Source organism: Bactrocera dorsalis, chromosome 3, assembly GCF_023373825.1.
Source record: "Bactrocera dorsalis isolate Fly_Bdor chromosome 3, ASM2337382v1, whole genome shotgun sequence".
NCBI classification, from domain to species: domain Eukaryota; kingdom Metazoa; phylum Arthropoda; class Insecta; order Diptera; family Tephritidae; genus Bactrocera; species Bactrocera dorsalis.
In genome coordinates, this window is record NC_064305.1 from 82,423,756 (window position 1) to 82,441,382 (window position 17,627).

Here is a 17,627-nt window from a genome sequence, read left to right on the forward strand (position 1 = left end):
ATGCGTAGCGTTTGCTAATATGTGGCAAATAAGTGTCAATAAAATCGTAAAATGTTTGAGGAAATAAAAGTAATTTGCATAACTGCGCCTTTATTTATCACTATTATTATTTTTTTTTTTGTAATTTTTTCAAAGCGATTTTCATTTCAAAAGCCGCAGAAATATCAAAAGAATTACCGACGTCTGCGCTTACTTTTCAATTATAATGAATAGTTAAACTAATTCAACTCGAAATAAGCTCTAAACAAATGAAACAGACAAGCAAACTACCCAACCCAAAATAACTCAACCTCAGCGCTGCCCTGTGAGACCATACGCTGCCTGCTTGTGACTTCACTAGACTCTATAGACTCTCTTAATTTATTTGTTTAACTTCAAGGTATTTTTTCTTGCAATTTTTAGTTTTTTTTTCTTGTTGGAAGAACCCAATTATTTTATTTGCTATTGTTTATTTGTTTCTGCTCCATGCCATCGGTTTTAATTTTTGCCTTTGTGCGCCAGCAAAGTTTTCATCACTTAATTTTCTGCTCCAAAAAGAATCGAAATTATGTAAACTGCCTCGTGCTGATTTTCACGCCGACAGTGACACGCAAATTAAGAATAATAATGCGATTGAATGCGCATGCGCCAGCTGCTAAGGCGCTGAAGTGCTAGGAAGTCGTGAGTAATGGGCGTGCTATTGCTTTGTATTAGCATATTTTCGGTTTCATTAAAATCGATTTACTTTGTTAGTTATTAAAGGAACTAGCAGATAATACCTAATAGTTAGCAGTGAAAAAAATATATTTCAATTGTGTGGAAATTAAGTGTCTTAAGTAAATAGTAATAAGCACTTAAGTAAGCTGAAGAAGTATTTTAGTCTGGAATCATTATTGTGGTTGAATTTTTGTATTTATAGTAATTTTTAGTATATAAAAGTCTCAATGATTTGATATTATAGTAATGAAATGAATTTGATAATTCCCTAAATGTATGCAACAATTTAAATTAAATACTCAAAACTGTCTTCAAACTATAGTCTGCATTTAGGCAGATTTTAGCGAAGTCACACACCCTACTTAATCAATAAATTTGAATTAAATATTCAAAAATGTCGTGAAACTGTAGTCTACATTTAGGCAGATTTTAGTGAAGTCACACACCCTACTTAAATCATAAAACCCGTTCACTAAAAAGAAAACAAAATCAAATTACAAATAAGCTCTAAAAGATTACTTTCAAAACCCGTAAAACCTGCAAATCCAATTTTAACACAATCCTCATTTTTATCTTCCAGATCAAGCGACTGCCGGCTCGCTGTTCACACCACGCATCGCGACCACATCACCATTGGAGTCACCATTCTTCTCAGCCACACATGGCGTCGTACAGACACATCCCTCATTGGGCGCCAGCATACCCAGTCCACTGCCTTTGAATGGCAATAGTTTGGGTAGCGGTGGCGGTCTGTCCAATACGCTCAGTGTTGGCAGTGGTTATCTGAATTCGCGTGGCAATTTGCCAAAATTCAATACAGCACGGTATCCGACTATTGCGAACACAGTAGTCGATCCAAATCCACAATCGCCATTCCGTCATTTGGATTTCTCCACTAGTGCCACCGCCGAATTAAGGCGCAATCCGACATTATCGGCGCCAGATGAGTGCGCACGTGCCTGTCGTGAGGGTGAACCACCACGTATCTGCTACTATCATTTCACTATGGAATTCTACACCGTGCTGGGCGCGTAAGTAAAAACTCAAATCTACATATAAAACACAAAATAGTTTTGATTGAAATGTTTGCTTTGGATGTTTGAAAAGAAAGTTTTGAATGCTAGGTTAAAGTGGGCTTAGTTTCAAGGCGAACGAGCACATTATTTGCGACATTCTGTTTAAAACATTTTTTTTTCTTAAAATACTTATACTTTTTCTTAAAATATTATACACGCGGTTTGACGTGGATTATCGAAGAGCTTATATTTATTTTTCTATTATATCTATTTCTCTATCGGAGTGCAGACGTGGTGGGTTTGTTATTATGTAAGGATGACATATCTAACAGACAATGATAAGACTATTCATCGTTGACATAATTTATCATTTCCGACTCTTAATTACGTCATACATTTGCGGCAATCAATCAAAAAGAAGGAAGTCATTTTGGCTTCACTGATTTTTTTTATTATATAATACTCCAAAATGCAGAATGAAGAGTGCAACTAAAAATAGCAACAATTTTTCCAAATATTTCACACAATTTTCAGGCGAAATGACAATCTTCGCCGTCGACGGGAATATTTGTCACAACAATGATGAATACCTGACATACCGCGGGAACTATCTGTGCGAGTCACACACACATACATTCATCTAACTGCAATTTGCGTACACATCAAAGAAATTGTCAACCGCATAATTGACGTAGTAAGCAAAGTTAGTAAGCCATAAACCATTCTGTTAGATAGCGATGACAGTTTGATATTTAAAGTTTATTTACTTGCCTTGTTACTTACCAAAACCACCACTGCGAGTGCGCTATGCATAAGAAGAATAGCGCGAGTCACACAAAACTCGCAAATAAATCGGCATGCCACCTTATGCGCCGCCGCTCCAAAAGCCTCTAATGAATACCACTAACAACGAACACAGTAACAACATCAACTATAGTAGCGTTGACAGCAGAATAAAAACTAGTCCCAGCGACTTGCAATGAATATTGCAAAAGCTTTGTGTTAGAAAAGCAAAAACAAAGGCAAATGCGCAAAGTAAAAGCAATGCAAATAAGCTAGATAAATCGATGCTGCAATTTGCATACTTTCATGCACATACATATATGGTTGTATGTACACGCATGCGTGCAAAAATGACATATAGACACAGCAGCACAGCAGCAAATTTATTAGCATGCCGTGATAATCGCAGTTATATGGCGCCGCACAAGAATGCATGCCAACTTGGTTGTTGTTGTTGCAATATGGAAATGTAAAAAGTGAGAGTATTGGCAAGTTGAGGAGTGACCCTTTAGGAAATTTTGTGTTTTACTAACGAAAAAGATTTGCGGTATATGTAGTTTTTAGTTTTCCTATAAAGATAAAGATAAAGATAAAGATAAAGATAAAGATAAAGATAAAGATAAAGATAAAGATAAAGATAAAGATAAAGATAAAGATAAAGATAAAGATAAAGATAAAGATAAAGATAAAGATAAAGATAAAGATAAAGATAAAGATAAAGATAAAGATAAAGATAAAGATAAAGATAAAGATAAAGATAAAGATAAAGATAAAGATAAAGATAAAGATAAAGATAAAGATAAAGATAAAGATAAAGATAAAGATAAAGATAAAGATAAAGATAAAGATAAAGATAAAGATAAAGATAAAGATAAAGATAAGATAAAGATAAAGAAAAAGATAAAGATAAAGATAAAGATAAAGATAAAGATAAAGATAAAATTGAAGATAAAGGTAAAAATGAAGAAAAATAAAAATAAAAATAAAAAGAAAAGAAAACGAATTTCTAAAAATATTGCTGAAGTTACACCCATTTATCGGTTATATATCCCAAAATTACATAGAACCGACCCTCGTGAATAGTTTTCAAACGAATTTCTTGCTTTATAGTAGAAATTTCGAATAGAACTTAAAAAGATTGTCCACCTGTCTGTATATACGTGAATAAGCCCCCCTGTTTTGGAGAAAGCGATCAGAAAATTTTCACGCATTGTCTTCTCCCTCAGAAGCTTATCATTTGACGAAGTGTCGATATCGAACAACTACAAGTTATAGCTGTCATACAAACTGATCGATCAAAGTTAAGTCCTTATATGGAAAACTTTTTTAATTTAACAAGTTCTTCTTCTTTACTGGCGTAGACACCGCTTACGCGATTATAGCCGAGTCAACAACAGCGCGCCAGTCGTTTCTTCTCTTCGCTACGTGGCGCCAATTGGATATTCCAAGCGAGGCCAGGTCCTTCTCCTTTTGGTCCTTCCACCGGAGTGGAGGTCTTCCTCTTCCTCTGCTTCCCGAGGCGGGTACTGCGTCGAATACTTTCAGAGCTGGAGTGTTTTCATCCATCCGGACAACATGACCACGCTGGCTAGGTCTTTTAATTCGCTGAACTATGTCAATGTCGTCGTATATCTCGTACAGCTCATAGTTCCATCGAATGCGATATTCGCCGTGGCCAACGCGCAAAAGACCATAAATCTTTCGCAGAACTTTTCTCTCGAAAACTCGCAACGTCGACTCATCGGTTGTTGTCATCGTCCAAGCCTCTGCACCATATAGCAGGACGGGAATTATGAGCGACTTATAGAGTTTGGTTTTTGTTCGTCGAGAGAGGACTTTACTTTTCAATTGCCTACTCAGTCCGAAGTAGCACCTGTTGGCAAGAGTAATCCTGCGTTGGATTTCCAGGCTGACATTGTTGGTGGTGTTTACGCTGGTTCCAAGATAGACGAAATTATCTACAACTTCAAAGTTAGGACTGTCAACAGTGACGTGTGTGCCAAGTCGCGAGTGCGACGACTGTTTGTTTGATGACAGGAGATATTTCGTCTTGCCCTCGTTTACTGCCATACCCATTTCTTTTGCTTCCTTGTCCAGTCTGAAGAAAGCAGAACTAACGGCGCGGGTGTTGAGACCGATGATATCAATATCATCGGCATACGCCAGCAGTTGTACACTCTTATAGAAGATGGTACCTTCTCTGTTGAGTTCTGCAGCTCGAACTATTTTCTCCAGCAGCAGATTGAAAAAGTCGCACGATAGGGAGTCGCCTTGTCTGAAACCTCGTTTTGTATCGAACGGCTCGGAGAGGTCCTTCCCGATCCTGACGGAGCTTTTCGTGTTGCTCAACGTCAGTTTACACAGCCGTATTAGTTTTGCGGGGATACCAAATTCAGACATCGCGGCATAAAGGTAGCTCCTTTTCGTGCTGTCGAAAGCAGCTTTGAAATCGACGAATAGGTGGTGAGTGTCGATTCTCCTTTCACGGGTCTTTTCCAAGATTTGGCGCATGGTGAATATCTGGTCGGTTGTTGATTTACTAGGCCTGAAGCCACACTGATAAGGTCCAATCAGTTTGTTGACGGTGGGCTTTAATCTTTCACGCAATACGCTCGATAGAACCTTGTACGCGATGTTGAGGAGGCTTATCCCACGGTAGTTGGCGCAGATTGTGGGGTCTCCTTTTTTATGGATTGGGCATAGCACACTTAAATTCCAATCGTTGGGCATGCTTTCATCCGACCATATTTTGAAAAGAAGCTGATGCATGCTCTTTATCAGTTCTTCGCCGCCGTGTTTGAATAGCTCGGCCGGCAAACCGTCGGCCCCTGCCGCTTTGTTGTTCTTCATGGCCGGGTAATGGAACGTCTGCTCCATCGTCATCGATTGGGGAATCGGGTTCGTCTTCTCCTGGTGTTATGTGTTCACTGCCATTCAGCAGGCTGGAGAAGTGTTCCCTCCATAATTTAAGTATGCTCTGGGCATCGGTGGCTAGATCACCTTTGGGGGTTCTACAGGAGTATGCTCCGGTCTTGAAAGCATAAAGCTACCATACAAACTGACCGAACGAAAATCAAGATAAACATATCTTCGTATTAAAAGCATCTGTGAAGGGTATTAAAGCTTCGATTAAGAAGTAACTTCTAAAATATCTTAAATATGGCTTGAATGGAACCTTAATTGAATGGAAACGATTTCTAAATAAAGAAAAATAATTGTTTGGTTTGTTCTCTATTTATTCACTTATCTTCATTTGAAACAAAATCGGAAAAGTGACTAATTTTTGAAAATATACATATGCTAATTTCTCACAAGGCATGTATCAATAGCTAGAGTATAAAGTGCCTATGTGTATGCTGCATATGATTACACAAATTTTCCTTAACACACAAATTCCCACGGTAGTTTAAATGACACCAACGACGACAATTGACAGTTATACATGCCTGATACTGCCGATGCTGGCGACATAACCGCAATAACAATTAGTGTGAGAATTAATTGTTTGTTGTTATTATATCGGTCACCTAGTAATTGATTCTTAATTCAATAATTTGTCATTAATAACCCGAGCATATCAAAAGCGTAAGCGTAAAAATGAAAGGCATTCGCACTATTTTTGTAGATATTATCTGAATTTATATGAAAAATGTGGCTTCTAATTGTTGCTATTTTTAATTAATTTTTCACTAAAACTGGGTGATACTGCTATTTAATATAGAAGTAGTAGTAATTATAATATGACATGTGATTTATCATACTAAAGATCAGCTCTATTCATGCTTTTACTTTTTATATTGCTTTAACTCTCCACCCTACTAAATAAATAAAAAATATCTCCACCAAAGTAATATATAGTTCAAGGTTACACTAAAATATATAAAAATATTGCACAATTACCATAAATGAAAAATATCTATTTTTATAATATTTAACCCAAAATTAAAACTTAGGAAAATGTTAGATTGAGTACTTTTTTATTACCGTCTCTTTATTTAAATCACCTGCACCCAGTTTACAAACGCAGCCACTATCTTTTTCAATCAAATTTCGCCACTTTCAATTCAATTTTCTGCTGTAAGACGCACAACCAGTTTTTTGTTTGTGCAGCGGTGCATGAAACGCCATAATCAGGGGTCTAGGAGTTTTTCAACAATTTAATTACAATTATTTGCGCACAAAAACACGGAACAGCGCCAATTGCAATAAAATTTTCTTAAAGCATTGCTTAGTTTTGTTTTTCTCTCCACACCATATTAAATATATTGGAAAATGTTTGGTTATGTAAACACGCTTTTACTCGATATATTTACACAGTAAATAATAGGTGTAGTTACTAGTTAATCATTACATATACTCTATGAGCGTTAGATATGTGTGGGTTTGTAGGTCAGTGGTGTAGGGAGAAATTCGTTTGTAAAGGCCAAGGGAAATTTACTATCTTCTGAATTAAAAGTAAAGAAAGTAAAAGTATTATAGAGAGTGTAATAATTCGAATCATCAAGCCTTGGAGTGTAAAGAATCGAAGCGATTATGAATCAAAATAACGGTTGTTGAAACATACTGGCAGCATTTTTAATGCAACTAACTTCTACATTCACGCATACAAACTTTTTTTGGGCATCTTTCTTTCTTTATGATATCTAAATTATTCTTTCCACGACAAAAACCATTTTGGTAGCCTCTTGCTTTCGTGCCTTGCCTTTTCTATAAATAAATATACTGATTTTCTTCCGCCGCGACTGTACTTCGAAGCGTGCGCACACCGACTGGATTCGATAGAGAGCGTTCAAAGAGAGTTTCTTTACGGATAGATTAAGGCTTGGGGGAAGGTTGTAGAGGGGTTTTCTGTCAGTAGCAAAAGGCTTTTGGTCCAAAATCAGTGGCAAGAGATCTAGTGATCTTTTTGCCCTCAGTAAGGCTGATCCACCCTAGTTGTGGGGCTTTTAGCAGATCTTTGCCATATCGGCGTCCATGCTATAAAGTTAGGAATCTTACCAGATGTTATCTGCAGAAGAAGAGGAGGTGGAAACAACTCAACACTTCCTTTTTGCATATCTTCAGACATCCCACCGAACTGGGAAGGGTGCAAATTAAATGCCTGTGCAAATTTATATTGACTACTAAGCGTTTGCTAATTTATAAGTTCGAACACAGGAGTTCTATGGCTTCATAAGAGACTACATATAGCAGTCCATGTGCGATCTTTGATCAGCTATCTAACCAAATCTAACCTAACATGTCGCAAAAGTATAAAAATACTATTTGCTCATAATAAATTACAAGTAATACTTCAAAAGTCAAAATGTCATAAAAAACTAGATCTTCGGACTGTTTGCAACTTTATCTAACCACCGATTTGTTTTTGTCTTTTTAATTGCAGCGCTTGTCAGGTGTGCACACCGAATGCCACCAACACCGTGTGGAGTCACTGTCAATGCGTGCTTGCCGATGGTGTTGAACGCGGTATACTCACCGTGAACCGTATGATACCCGGTCCCAGTATACAGGTGTGCGAGAATGACAAAGTTGTTATCGATGTGGAAAATCATATGGAAGGTATGGAGACAACAATACATTGGCACGGCATTTGGCAGCGCGGCTCACAGTACTACGACGGTGTGCCATTCGTGACACAGTGTCCCATACAGCAAGGCAACACGTTCAGGTGGGTGACAAGTGGCAAAATATTAGCGAAAAAAAATTAAAATATGCGATTTAAAAAATATTAAAATAAAAAAAAAAAAATATTTATACAATGTTACATTAAAATAAAATATAAAAAAATAAAAATAAATTAAAAAAGTTTATATAATATATTATTTTATTAATGAAATAAAATTTAAAAATATTTTATTAAAAAAATTTAAATAATTCAATTCAAATATTTATAAAAATTATTTTAAAACAGATATCAATGGACTGGTAATGCCGGTACACACTTTTGGCATTCTCATCATGGTCTGCAGAAATTGGACGGTATTTACGGCAGCATTGTAGTGCGTCAGCCCCCATCACGTGATCCCAACTCACATTTGTACGATTTCGATTTGACCACACACATTATGTTGATTAGCGATTGGTTGCACGAAGATGCCGCCGAACGTTATCCCGGTCGTTTGGCCGTCAACACCGGTCAAGATCCCGAATCGGTGCTAATTAACGGCAAGGGACAATTCCGTGATCCCAACACCGGTTTCATGACAAATACACCACTCGAAATATTCACCATTACACCCGGACGCCGTTATCGTTTCCGTATGATTAACGCTTTCGCATCCGTGTGCCCGGCTCAAGTGACAATTGAGGGTCATACGATGACAGTGATTTCCACCGATGGTGAACCAGTACAACCCGTTGATGTGAATACAATTATATCATTCTCAGGTGAGTAAGCGCTATTTACCCATAATCAATGTAGTCGAAAAGCGTAGAACAATAGTAATGTTAGGTCCATTTTTAGTTAGTTAGAAAAAAGAACAAGCAAATATATGTTACCTATAATATGTGTAACATTTGTTGTTATTGTTGTTGACTGTTTTTTGTTGTTAATTTTCTGCATTAAATTGAACTCATTTATTATACAAAACTCACACACTGTCTGTACACCCATATATCATGTTCTCTAATAGCGAGCTGTCACTTTGATTGGCCAGTCATGCAGCGGCGCCTTTTTTGCACCGCATTACAATACTGCTATGGACATCGCCGAACGCACGAAACTCATTCATAATGTGCAAATACTCATTAATAATCATTCGAGCTGTGCGACTGTGCGTAGACTAGCGCCCCATTTATAGATTTTAATATTTATAACTTCATATTGGCATTCTAATGCAACACCCTGCACATTTTAGCAGTAAAGGCACTTGCAATCGATGGTCGCGGCACGCAAGCGTGCAACTTGTTAAATGCCAAATATAAGCAATAATCAAATCTAAATAGTAATAGGCAAAATAGAAACTGTGCAAATTTATAAAAACAACAAGAATAAAATTCTATAAAACAACTAAAAAATCATAGAACATAATTTGTAGTGTATTACAATAACTGCAAAGTTACAAATACTAAGTTATTGCGTTCGCACACCGAGTCATTGCAGCCACTTGTTAGGAAAATAAAGCATAGACACCTGCATTCCACTAGTCAAAATGTATAAATTAGTATAAATAGACAAGTGCGGGCCACAAAGTCAAACATACATTGTACACATATTAGCACTTAACATGTCTACTCATTAAACTAATAAACAAAATATAAACGAGGTGGAAAGGAAACACTTAGCAGTGGTAAACCAAAATCAAGAACAAGAAAAAATGCTAACTTCGGCCACACCGCTGCTATAATATAATAATACCCTTCACAAAAAAAGTTGTCATACAAGAACTTGTTTTAATCGATTAGTTTGTACGGCAAGACCGATATCCGCTGGCACCTTTGGTGAACAGACGCTGCAATTACACTTCAGTGAACTCTTAAACCGTGTATGTCGGAGTGGCTCTGCTGAAGCTTCTTCTTTGTAGCAACTTACAAAAGGATTTCTCACGTTCTTTCACGAAATTGAATATAGCCACTCCTTTGGAGAAATCAGGTGGAGAAAAACCTGGCTGTACTTGGTATCCATTTTTTTCTGTTGATAGTACCGTTTGTGACATCTATGCTAAATTTCACGTCAAAATATTCATTAGTATTTAAGCTACGCGCCGTTTTTTGTGGCTCTAAAAGTGAATTCTTCGATATTTACTTTGTCTGAATTTATTGGACAAAAAAGTGCGATAATGCACCATCTCATACGGCATTGGTTATTCGTGAACGTGAAATGTACCGAAAGTATTTTCAACTAATATCGTGTAACTTCTAAATATTCAGCAAATTCACAAGACCACTCCGAGGACACCTTTTATGACTCAATTGAGGATATTGTATAAAAGCTGAATAGAAGAAAGCTCTGATGGCCATCACGACGTAGGATTTTTCCAAGTGCTATGATGACTGGAAAATTCGTTGGCATATTTGATCATAGTTGTATATATAAGTGATCGGTTGACGAGACGAATTGTAATCCGGGTAACTTGAGTAAAAATTGAGATTTTGTACGCATTTGTAGATGGACGTAATCAGAACACTGCCATGCCCACAAAACGCTATTAACCAATACCTTATAAAGTACCATAACGAAATTAAAATATATAACTTCAATGTGGCACAGAGAATCGTAACGGTTGATACAACTTTAGGAAGAAATGGTACAGTATACTCTCGAAAAGTAAATTCTCAGAAAGTAAATAATCGCGGAAAAGTAAATCACCTTTAAGATTACACATGCACCTCGAAAAAGTAAATTTTTTAATGTACTTTTCAGAGAGTGTGATAAAAAATTCGAAACGAAGCAAGCAGCGTTTTTTACGATGTTGCAAAAACACTTACTCTCTTGTTTATCGTGTCTGTTTAGTAAATAAACTTTGAGATATGTACATATGTAAATGGTCAGAAAATATATTGCAAAAGAAAAAAAACAAAAGAATATTCAAAATTTTTTCTCTTCATAATAAATACATATGTTTTTCATGTAAATCCATATGTTTTATTGAAGCAAATAAATGAATGAATTTTTAAGGTTTAAAAATGCATTTAATATTATAAAAACAGATAATTTATGTATATATTTGGAAAAGTAAATTTTTCGAAAAAGTAAATTACCCAAAATACCAATCGATTTACTTTTCGAGAGTATACTGTATGACCAGCATTGTTTTCTAATCAAAATATAATATGAGGATTATTATTATTATACCCTGTATAAAGTATGTTAAGTTTGCCAAGAAATTTGTAATACCCAGAAAAAGCATGGATGACCCTTTAAGGTGTAAACATAAATGATGAACATGAGGAGCTAAGTCGAAATAGCCAAATCCGTTTATCACAACCTGCTTATACGCAAACTTGTTTCTCGGTTTTTGGTTGTAATCACTGCTATTGAACCACCGTAGCATATAGCTGCCACATAAACTGACAGATCATACTCAAATCCTTGCATAGAGAACTTCCTTTTTTGACAAGATATCTCCATGAAATAGATTACATTCAAAGATAATGCCATCTCCGGACCAAATACTCAGATGGAGCCATTATAGCGTATAGCTGACCAATCAAACACAACTCCTTGATGGAAAACTTTTTTTGTTTGAGAAGGGTATTGTAGCTTCCGTGCAATCGAAGTTAACGGTTATTCTTTTCTTTCTTAGATTAAGCAAATAAAATAAATAACATATATGTATATATGTATATATGAGCGCAAAAGGTTAGCGGGCTTGTATTGATTTAATGCAAGTCAAATATGGCGATTAAAAGGCCACGCAGCGCTATATATAATCCACTCTAAATAAATAAATGTCTACTAATATGCATAATATACACATATGACTGTCGAAAGGAAATATAGTACTTGTTTAATCAAGTGCTGAGTTATTGCTAGTGAGAGTTTATTGCAAAGCTAAACGAAAATTGCTTGCATTCATTTTCGCTTTAGGGTGGCACTAATTTTTTTTTTGGTTAGAATGTGCAGTTTTCTTTACGAAAAATAAAGAAATTTTTTGCAAATAAAAAATATCTAAATTTTCAGTCTAAGGATTTCTAGACAATAGCTCAAAATATATCATTTTTGAAGCAACAATAATTTTTATTACTCAAATATGTCGAACTCTGCGCCTGAAAAAGTGTTTTTGCGGAGAAATGTATGAAAAGTGTATGGTGAAAATGATCTAGCTAAGCTAACGTGCCATAATTTAAAAGTTGTGATTTTGGTTTGTCAGACGAAATCGTCCTGGGTGACCAAACAAGTTTGTAGATGAGAAGCTAGCAACGTTATTCTATGAAAGTTGTTACCAAAACACACTAAGAACTCTGAAAATCTGTGGAAGCATTATAACGGGTGATTTTTTTGAGGTTAGGATTTTCATGCATTAGTATTTGACAGATCACGTGGGATTTCAGACATGGTGTCAAAGAGAAAGATGCTCAGTATGCTTTGACATTTCATCATGAATAGACTTACTAACGAGCAACGCTTGCAAATCATTGAATTTTATTACCAAAATCAGTGTTCGGTTCGAAATGTGTTTCGCGCTTTACGTATCGACAAATTTTGTTCAGCGATGAGGCTCATTTCTGGTTGAATGGCTACGTAAATAAGCAAAATTGCCGCATTTGGGGTGAAGAGCAACCAGAAGCCGTTCAAGAACTGCCCATGCATCCCGAAAAATGCACTGTTTGGTGTGGTTTGTACGCTGGTGGAATCATTGGACCGTATTTTTTCAAAGATGCTGTTGGACGCAACGTTACGGTGAATGGCGATCGCTATCGTTCGATGCTAACAAACTTTTTGTTGCCAAAAATGGAAGAACTGAACTTGGTTGACATGTGGTTTCAACAAGATGGCGCTACATGCCACACAGCTCGCGATTCTATGGCCATTTTGAGGGAAAACTTCGGACAACAATTCATCTCAAGAAATGGACCCGTAAGTTGGCCACCAAGATCATGCGATTTAACGCCTTTAGACTATTTTTTGTGGGGCTACGTCAAGTCTAAAGTCTACAGAAATAAGCCAGCAACTATTCCAGCTTTGGAAGACAACATTTCCGAAGAAATTCGGGCTATTCCGGCCGAAATGCTCGAAAAAGTTGCCCAAAATTGGCCTTTCCGAATGGACCACCTAAGACGCAGCAGCGGTCAACATTTAAATGAAATTATCTTCAAAAAGTAAATGTCATGAACCAATCTAACGTTTCAAATAAAGAACCGATGAGATTTTGCAAATTTTATGCGTTTTTTTTTTTTAAAAAGTTATCAAGCTCTTAAAAAATCACCCTTTATTAGCCAAACACAAAATCGCTACCTTATCGTTAAGTAGTTCAGTATGTTATTTATTTCGCATACTTGGTATGCAATACTACATTTTAGAGCACCCCTAATGCACGCAGACTTTAACAAGTTGTTATTTATTAGAAACAGCTTATTTTCATAATAATCTATTAAGGAAGTACTCTAACAAAATACTTGTTCTACTTCTTAATTGAAATATTAAAACCATATTAATCGGTGGATTACTTTATGGCTTAAGGTGCGAAAAATTGTTTGGATTAAGCAATTATAACAATTAATTTATTAAACTAATAACGAGTAAAAGCAATAATAAATTATTAATTTTATTATTCAAGTTACAAATTGAAAAGAGCGAGTTGAAGTCAAAGCTGCTCCCACGGACTTATTTTAAAACAGTTTAGCTTAAAGAATAATGTTAACTAATTGCAGAGCAAGGGTTGAAATGCAGTAATGTGACATAAATTATGCTGTTTTAAGTGAGTGAAAGGCATTTAGCACTGAAGCCTTAAGTTCAATAGAAAGTTAATGCTATTAATAGACAATTTAAAGACTTTTCCGACTACTTATATTTATATGCAAAATCAATTAATTATTAGCAAGGAGTTGAGTAATAAATCCTTAATATTTCCATAATTAATAACAATTTTCTGCTTTATTATCCATATAAAACCACCTCAATAATAATTTCAACAATTTCACTTTCCCACAAAAAAACGCCTTCAACCTTCATTTATCGCATGTTCATGCTTGACTTCTTGAAATTATCTCTAATGCTGATTCAATTAAGTATGTGTAACCACTGAGTTACATAGACAACATATACTTAGGTTTATGTATGTGGGTCATAGCTTGCTCTGATTTGTATACATCTCAACCTCTTATCGCCTATAGTTGCTTAAACAATTATCCGCTTAAACAATGATTACGTACCCAACAAGGTAAACTTTTAAATACTGCTGCAGGTGTTTATCACGCCAGGCCCACTTTCTTATCTATTCATCTTATCTGTTACAAAATTTCAACTCTCCATACAATTCATTTATTTCTGGACAAAAATATTACAAAAACAAATTTTCTACCGGTTCGTATAATCAGCTACTGCTGTGGTTTTAATGAATTGTGCATTTTATTGTGCGCCACAAACCAACAATAACACATAATGTATGCGTACCGTTTCATGGAAATCATATACTGGCGCACTCAGCTATTATTACTAATAATCAAGTGGCTAACGGCAATAAAGTTTTGAATTTCAGTGCATTTTACGCGCATTTAATTTTTTTTGGTATACTTTTGGGTATAATTGTTGGTATAATTGTCTCATTACATCTACGGTTAGCTGAGTAATAGGAGGTCGAAAGCTGAGTCGATTAAATTAGATAATATTTCCTGTAAAGAATTCGGTCACACTTAATTTAAAAATAATTTAACCGGAATTGCATTGAGTGTCGCAAATTTGTTTCTTGCTAAAGCATGAATTACCTTTTAGGTATAGCCCAAATATATTATATTAAGTATTGTACCAAATGTTGCCACAAAAATTAGTCATCGTGTATTGACCTTTGACGAACTCTGCAAACATCTGTGTATTTGGCCTCTCCATTGTATAATTAAGTACTTCAAAAATACCATTAATAACATTTACCACCACAAGTAATCAGCAGTACGTAATTACATAAAAATTAATTACACTTATTAATAAAGATTTTTAAGCTAATATTTTTTAATTGAGTCATAAACGAAGCTTAAGCGTTAAGTTGAAATATCTGCTGGTCGCCATATTATAATTAAAATAATTAATAAAGCAAATAATAATGAACAATTACAACAATGTCTTGCTAAAGCTTGCGCTTAATGACAAGATCCTGAATGTATATTAAATTTTTATTTGTTTAGTTTTGGTTTTTTAAAAGCCAAGTAAATCATATTATGCTACACATTAACTGAAACTATAACAACAAAGTATGTAAATAATTTGCAACGGCAACTTGAGTTAATAACTCTTACATGCTTTACATTAAGCAGAACTATGCTGTTAATACAGGACAATTAGCGTTGCCACCTGTAATTACAGCAATGCAACATGAATGCACTGAACTAATTTGTAATGCTACACCCTGTTCATGGCTTTCATCTTAATGTAGTGGGGTCGACCATTGTTTATCGTTCCCTTTTGCAGACAGTCTAACAACTGAGTAGTTGATTATGTGCTAATTGTGTAGAGCAGTCAATTAGTACCTTGACATTTAAGTTGTTTTACAGCAGTAATTACATAGTCTGCGAATTGTCCTAATGAATGGTATAAATAAAGTTATAATGTACTTAATATTACTAGGTGCATTGGAGGTCGAAATTTGACTAAAAGAAAATACAACTTATTAAAAACGTTAATAGTATTCGAATTTTAATTCTTTCCTTGACGATATGCCAAACAATACAAACAATACTGAAGAAAAATAGCATGACAGCGTGACACGACTTACGCGTAATCTGTAGAATAAAGGAGATTGAAAAATGTAACTCTACTTGGCGTTATTTGAAAACTCCATTTACTGCTGTGTATTTCAAGAAATCAAAGAGTACTTTTTTGATATGAGGAATATTCCATCATCTGATCAAATTTGACCCGGACTGAAAAAAACTATGTATTCTCTCTCAATATAAGTCTTTATTATCGCCTTCGAAAATTGATCCCTGAATTTAGCCAATATAAAGATGCCAACGCTTAGTCCAATATTCCATACATTTATCATAATCCTCGGCTGTAAATGGCCTTAGTACATTCAGCTAATGGCTTTTAAAGGTTCAGAGGCAAAAATGGTGGCTGAGCGAAAACTTTCGTATGGCCAAAACGTCAAGCGCTAAAATCACTGCTAAAATGCGACGGCGCATTACTGTGGTGAAAGATTCTTGAATTTTCCCTGCAGACATCCGGTGGTTTACGATGAATTGCTTCACGTAGACGCCTCAAAGCAGCCAATAAAAATTCTTTATTGAGCATTTAATACAGTGGAATGAGTTCTGGTGAACCACCCCACGGTAATCAAGGAAAATAATGAGCAACAATTTGACTTTTGACCAACTTTGATGTAGATTTTCCGCTTTCGACTCATTAGAGAGCAATTCTCTGGTTTATTTGATAGTTTGGTGTAGTATTCATAAAACAATGACTCATCAGTTAGTTACGAGTTAAGCATTAGCACGCTTCAAACCTAAAACATTCACCGAAATATTTTACTCCATCCAAAACAGCTGCTGATCTTCACTGACTGCTTTGTGCCACTCAAATACTTACATATGTTCGAGATAAAGTGGAGTCTCCAAATCAACTCTGAAACATTTTCTATGAGTTTGTAGCCGTGATTACATTAGAAATATGGGAAATTTCAAGCAAACTCGTAAAAACTCATGGAAAAAAATTTAGGTAAAATGGACCAATCCGAGTGGAATTTGATGAGATGGTATGGAGGGTTCGAGATAAAGAAAGTCGACTCCTAATGACTATTAGTCCTATATGTGAAAGCTTTGAAGATAGAAATATGCTCGGAAGTTAGCGTTGCTGAGCGCCTGGCGTGCGTGACCAAATAAATAAAATTTCTGGTTTTAGTCTAAAAAGGATTGAAATCAGTACATATGTAATACTAGTTGCATTCTAACCACTATATAAAGTGAACCAAGGAAATAAGGAAACCAAAAACTAGATTACATATTTTTATTGTTTTTGTAAAACAACAGCTGCCGTTAAATGGCAATTCAGAAGCTGTACCGCGAATTAATGCTGACACATTGCTTTGCTTTGTCAATATTAATTTCATAGGCATTTCCCACTAATTACATTAATCAATAACCGCACTCACCGATCGGCGATCAGACCACATAAGCGCTAAACACTCACATGTGACTGTGGGTATACGAATTTAAAGCAGTAGCGCGCTCATAAATAATACCAATAACACCAAGCGGGTGTCTCAATATGCCCGCTGTTAATTTGTGACAATTAAAAGTTCACAAGGCAATTAATTTTAAAAATCAGGGTCGAATTGTTACAAAATAAACAGCTGAAATACTGAAAAGAACAACAACAACCGGCAACTGAATAGTTGCAAACCCATTTATTTTTGAATGGTGGCTTTTGTAGTCATAAAGAATTGGAAACTCTTAATTAATAAAATTTTCGAAATTTTACGCTTGTAATTTTTAGCATTTCCTAGTTACGTAACAATATATTATCCATCAATATGCAACAGT

General features: G+C 35.5%; 1 protein-coding gene across 1 annotated transcript in view; it reads left to right on the forward strand.

Annotated features, from left to right (window-relative positions):
* The window catches only part of LOC105226212 (uncharacterized), a 114,363-nt gene that overhangs the window by 88,891 nt on the left and 7,845 nt on the right, over positions 1-17,627 (forward strand). The window contains exons 3-5 of the mRNA XM_049450727.1: positions 1,277-1,727; positions 7,879-8,163; positions 8,407-8,882. Coding sequence (XP_049306684.1) covers positions 1,277-1,727; positions 7,879-8,163; positions 8,407-8,882 — 1,212 coding nt within the window. The remainder of the gene's footprint in view (positions 1-1,276; positions 1,728-7,878; positions 8,164-8,406; positions 8,883-17,627) is intronic.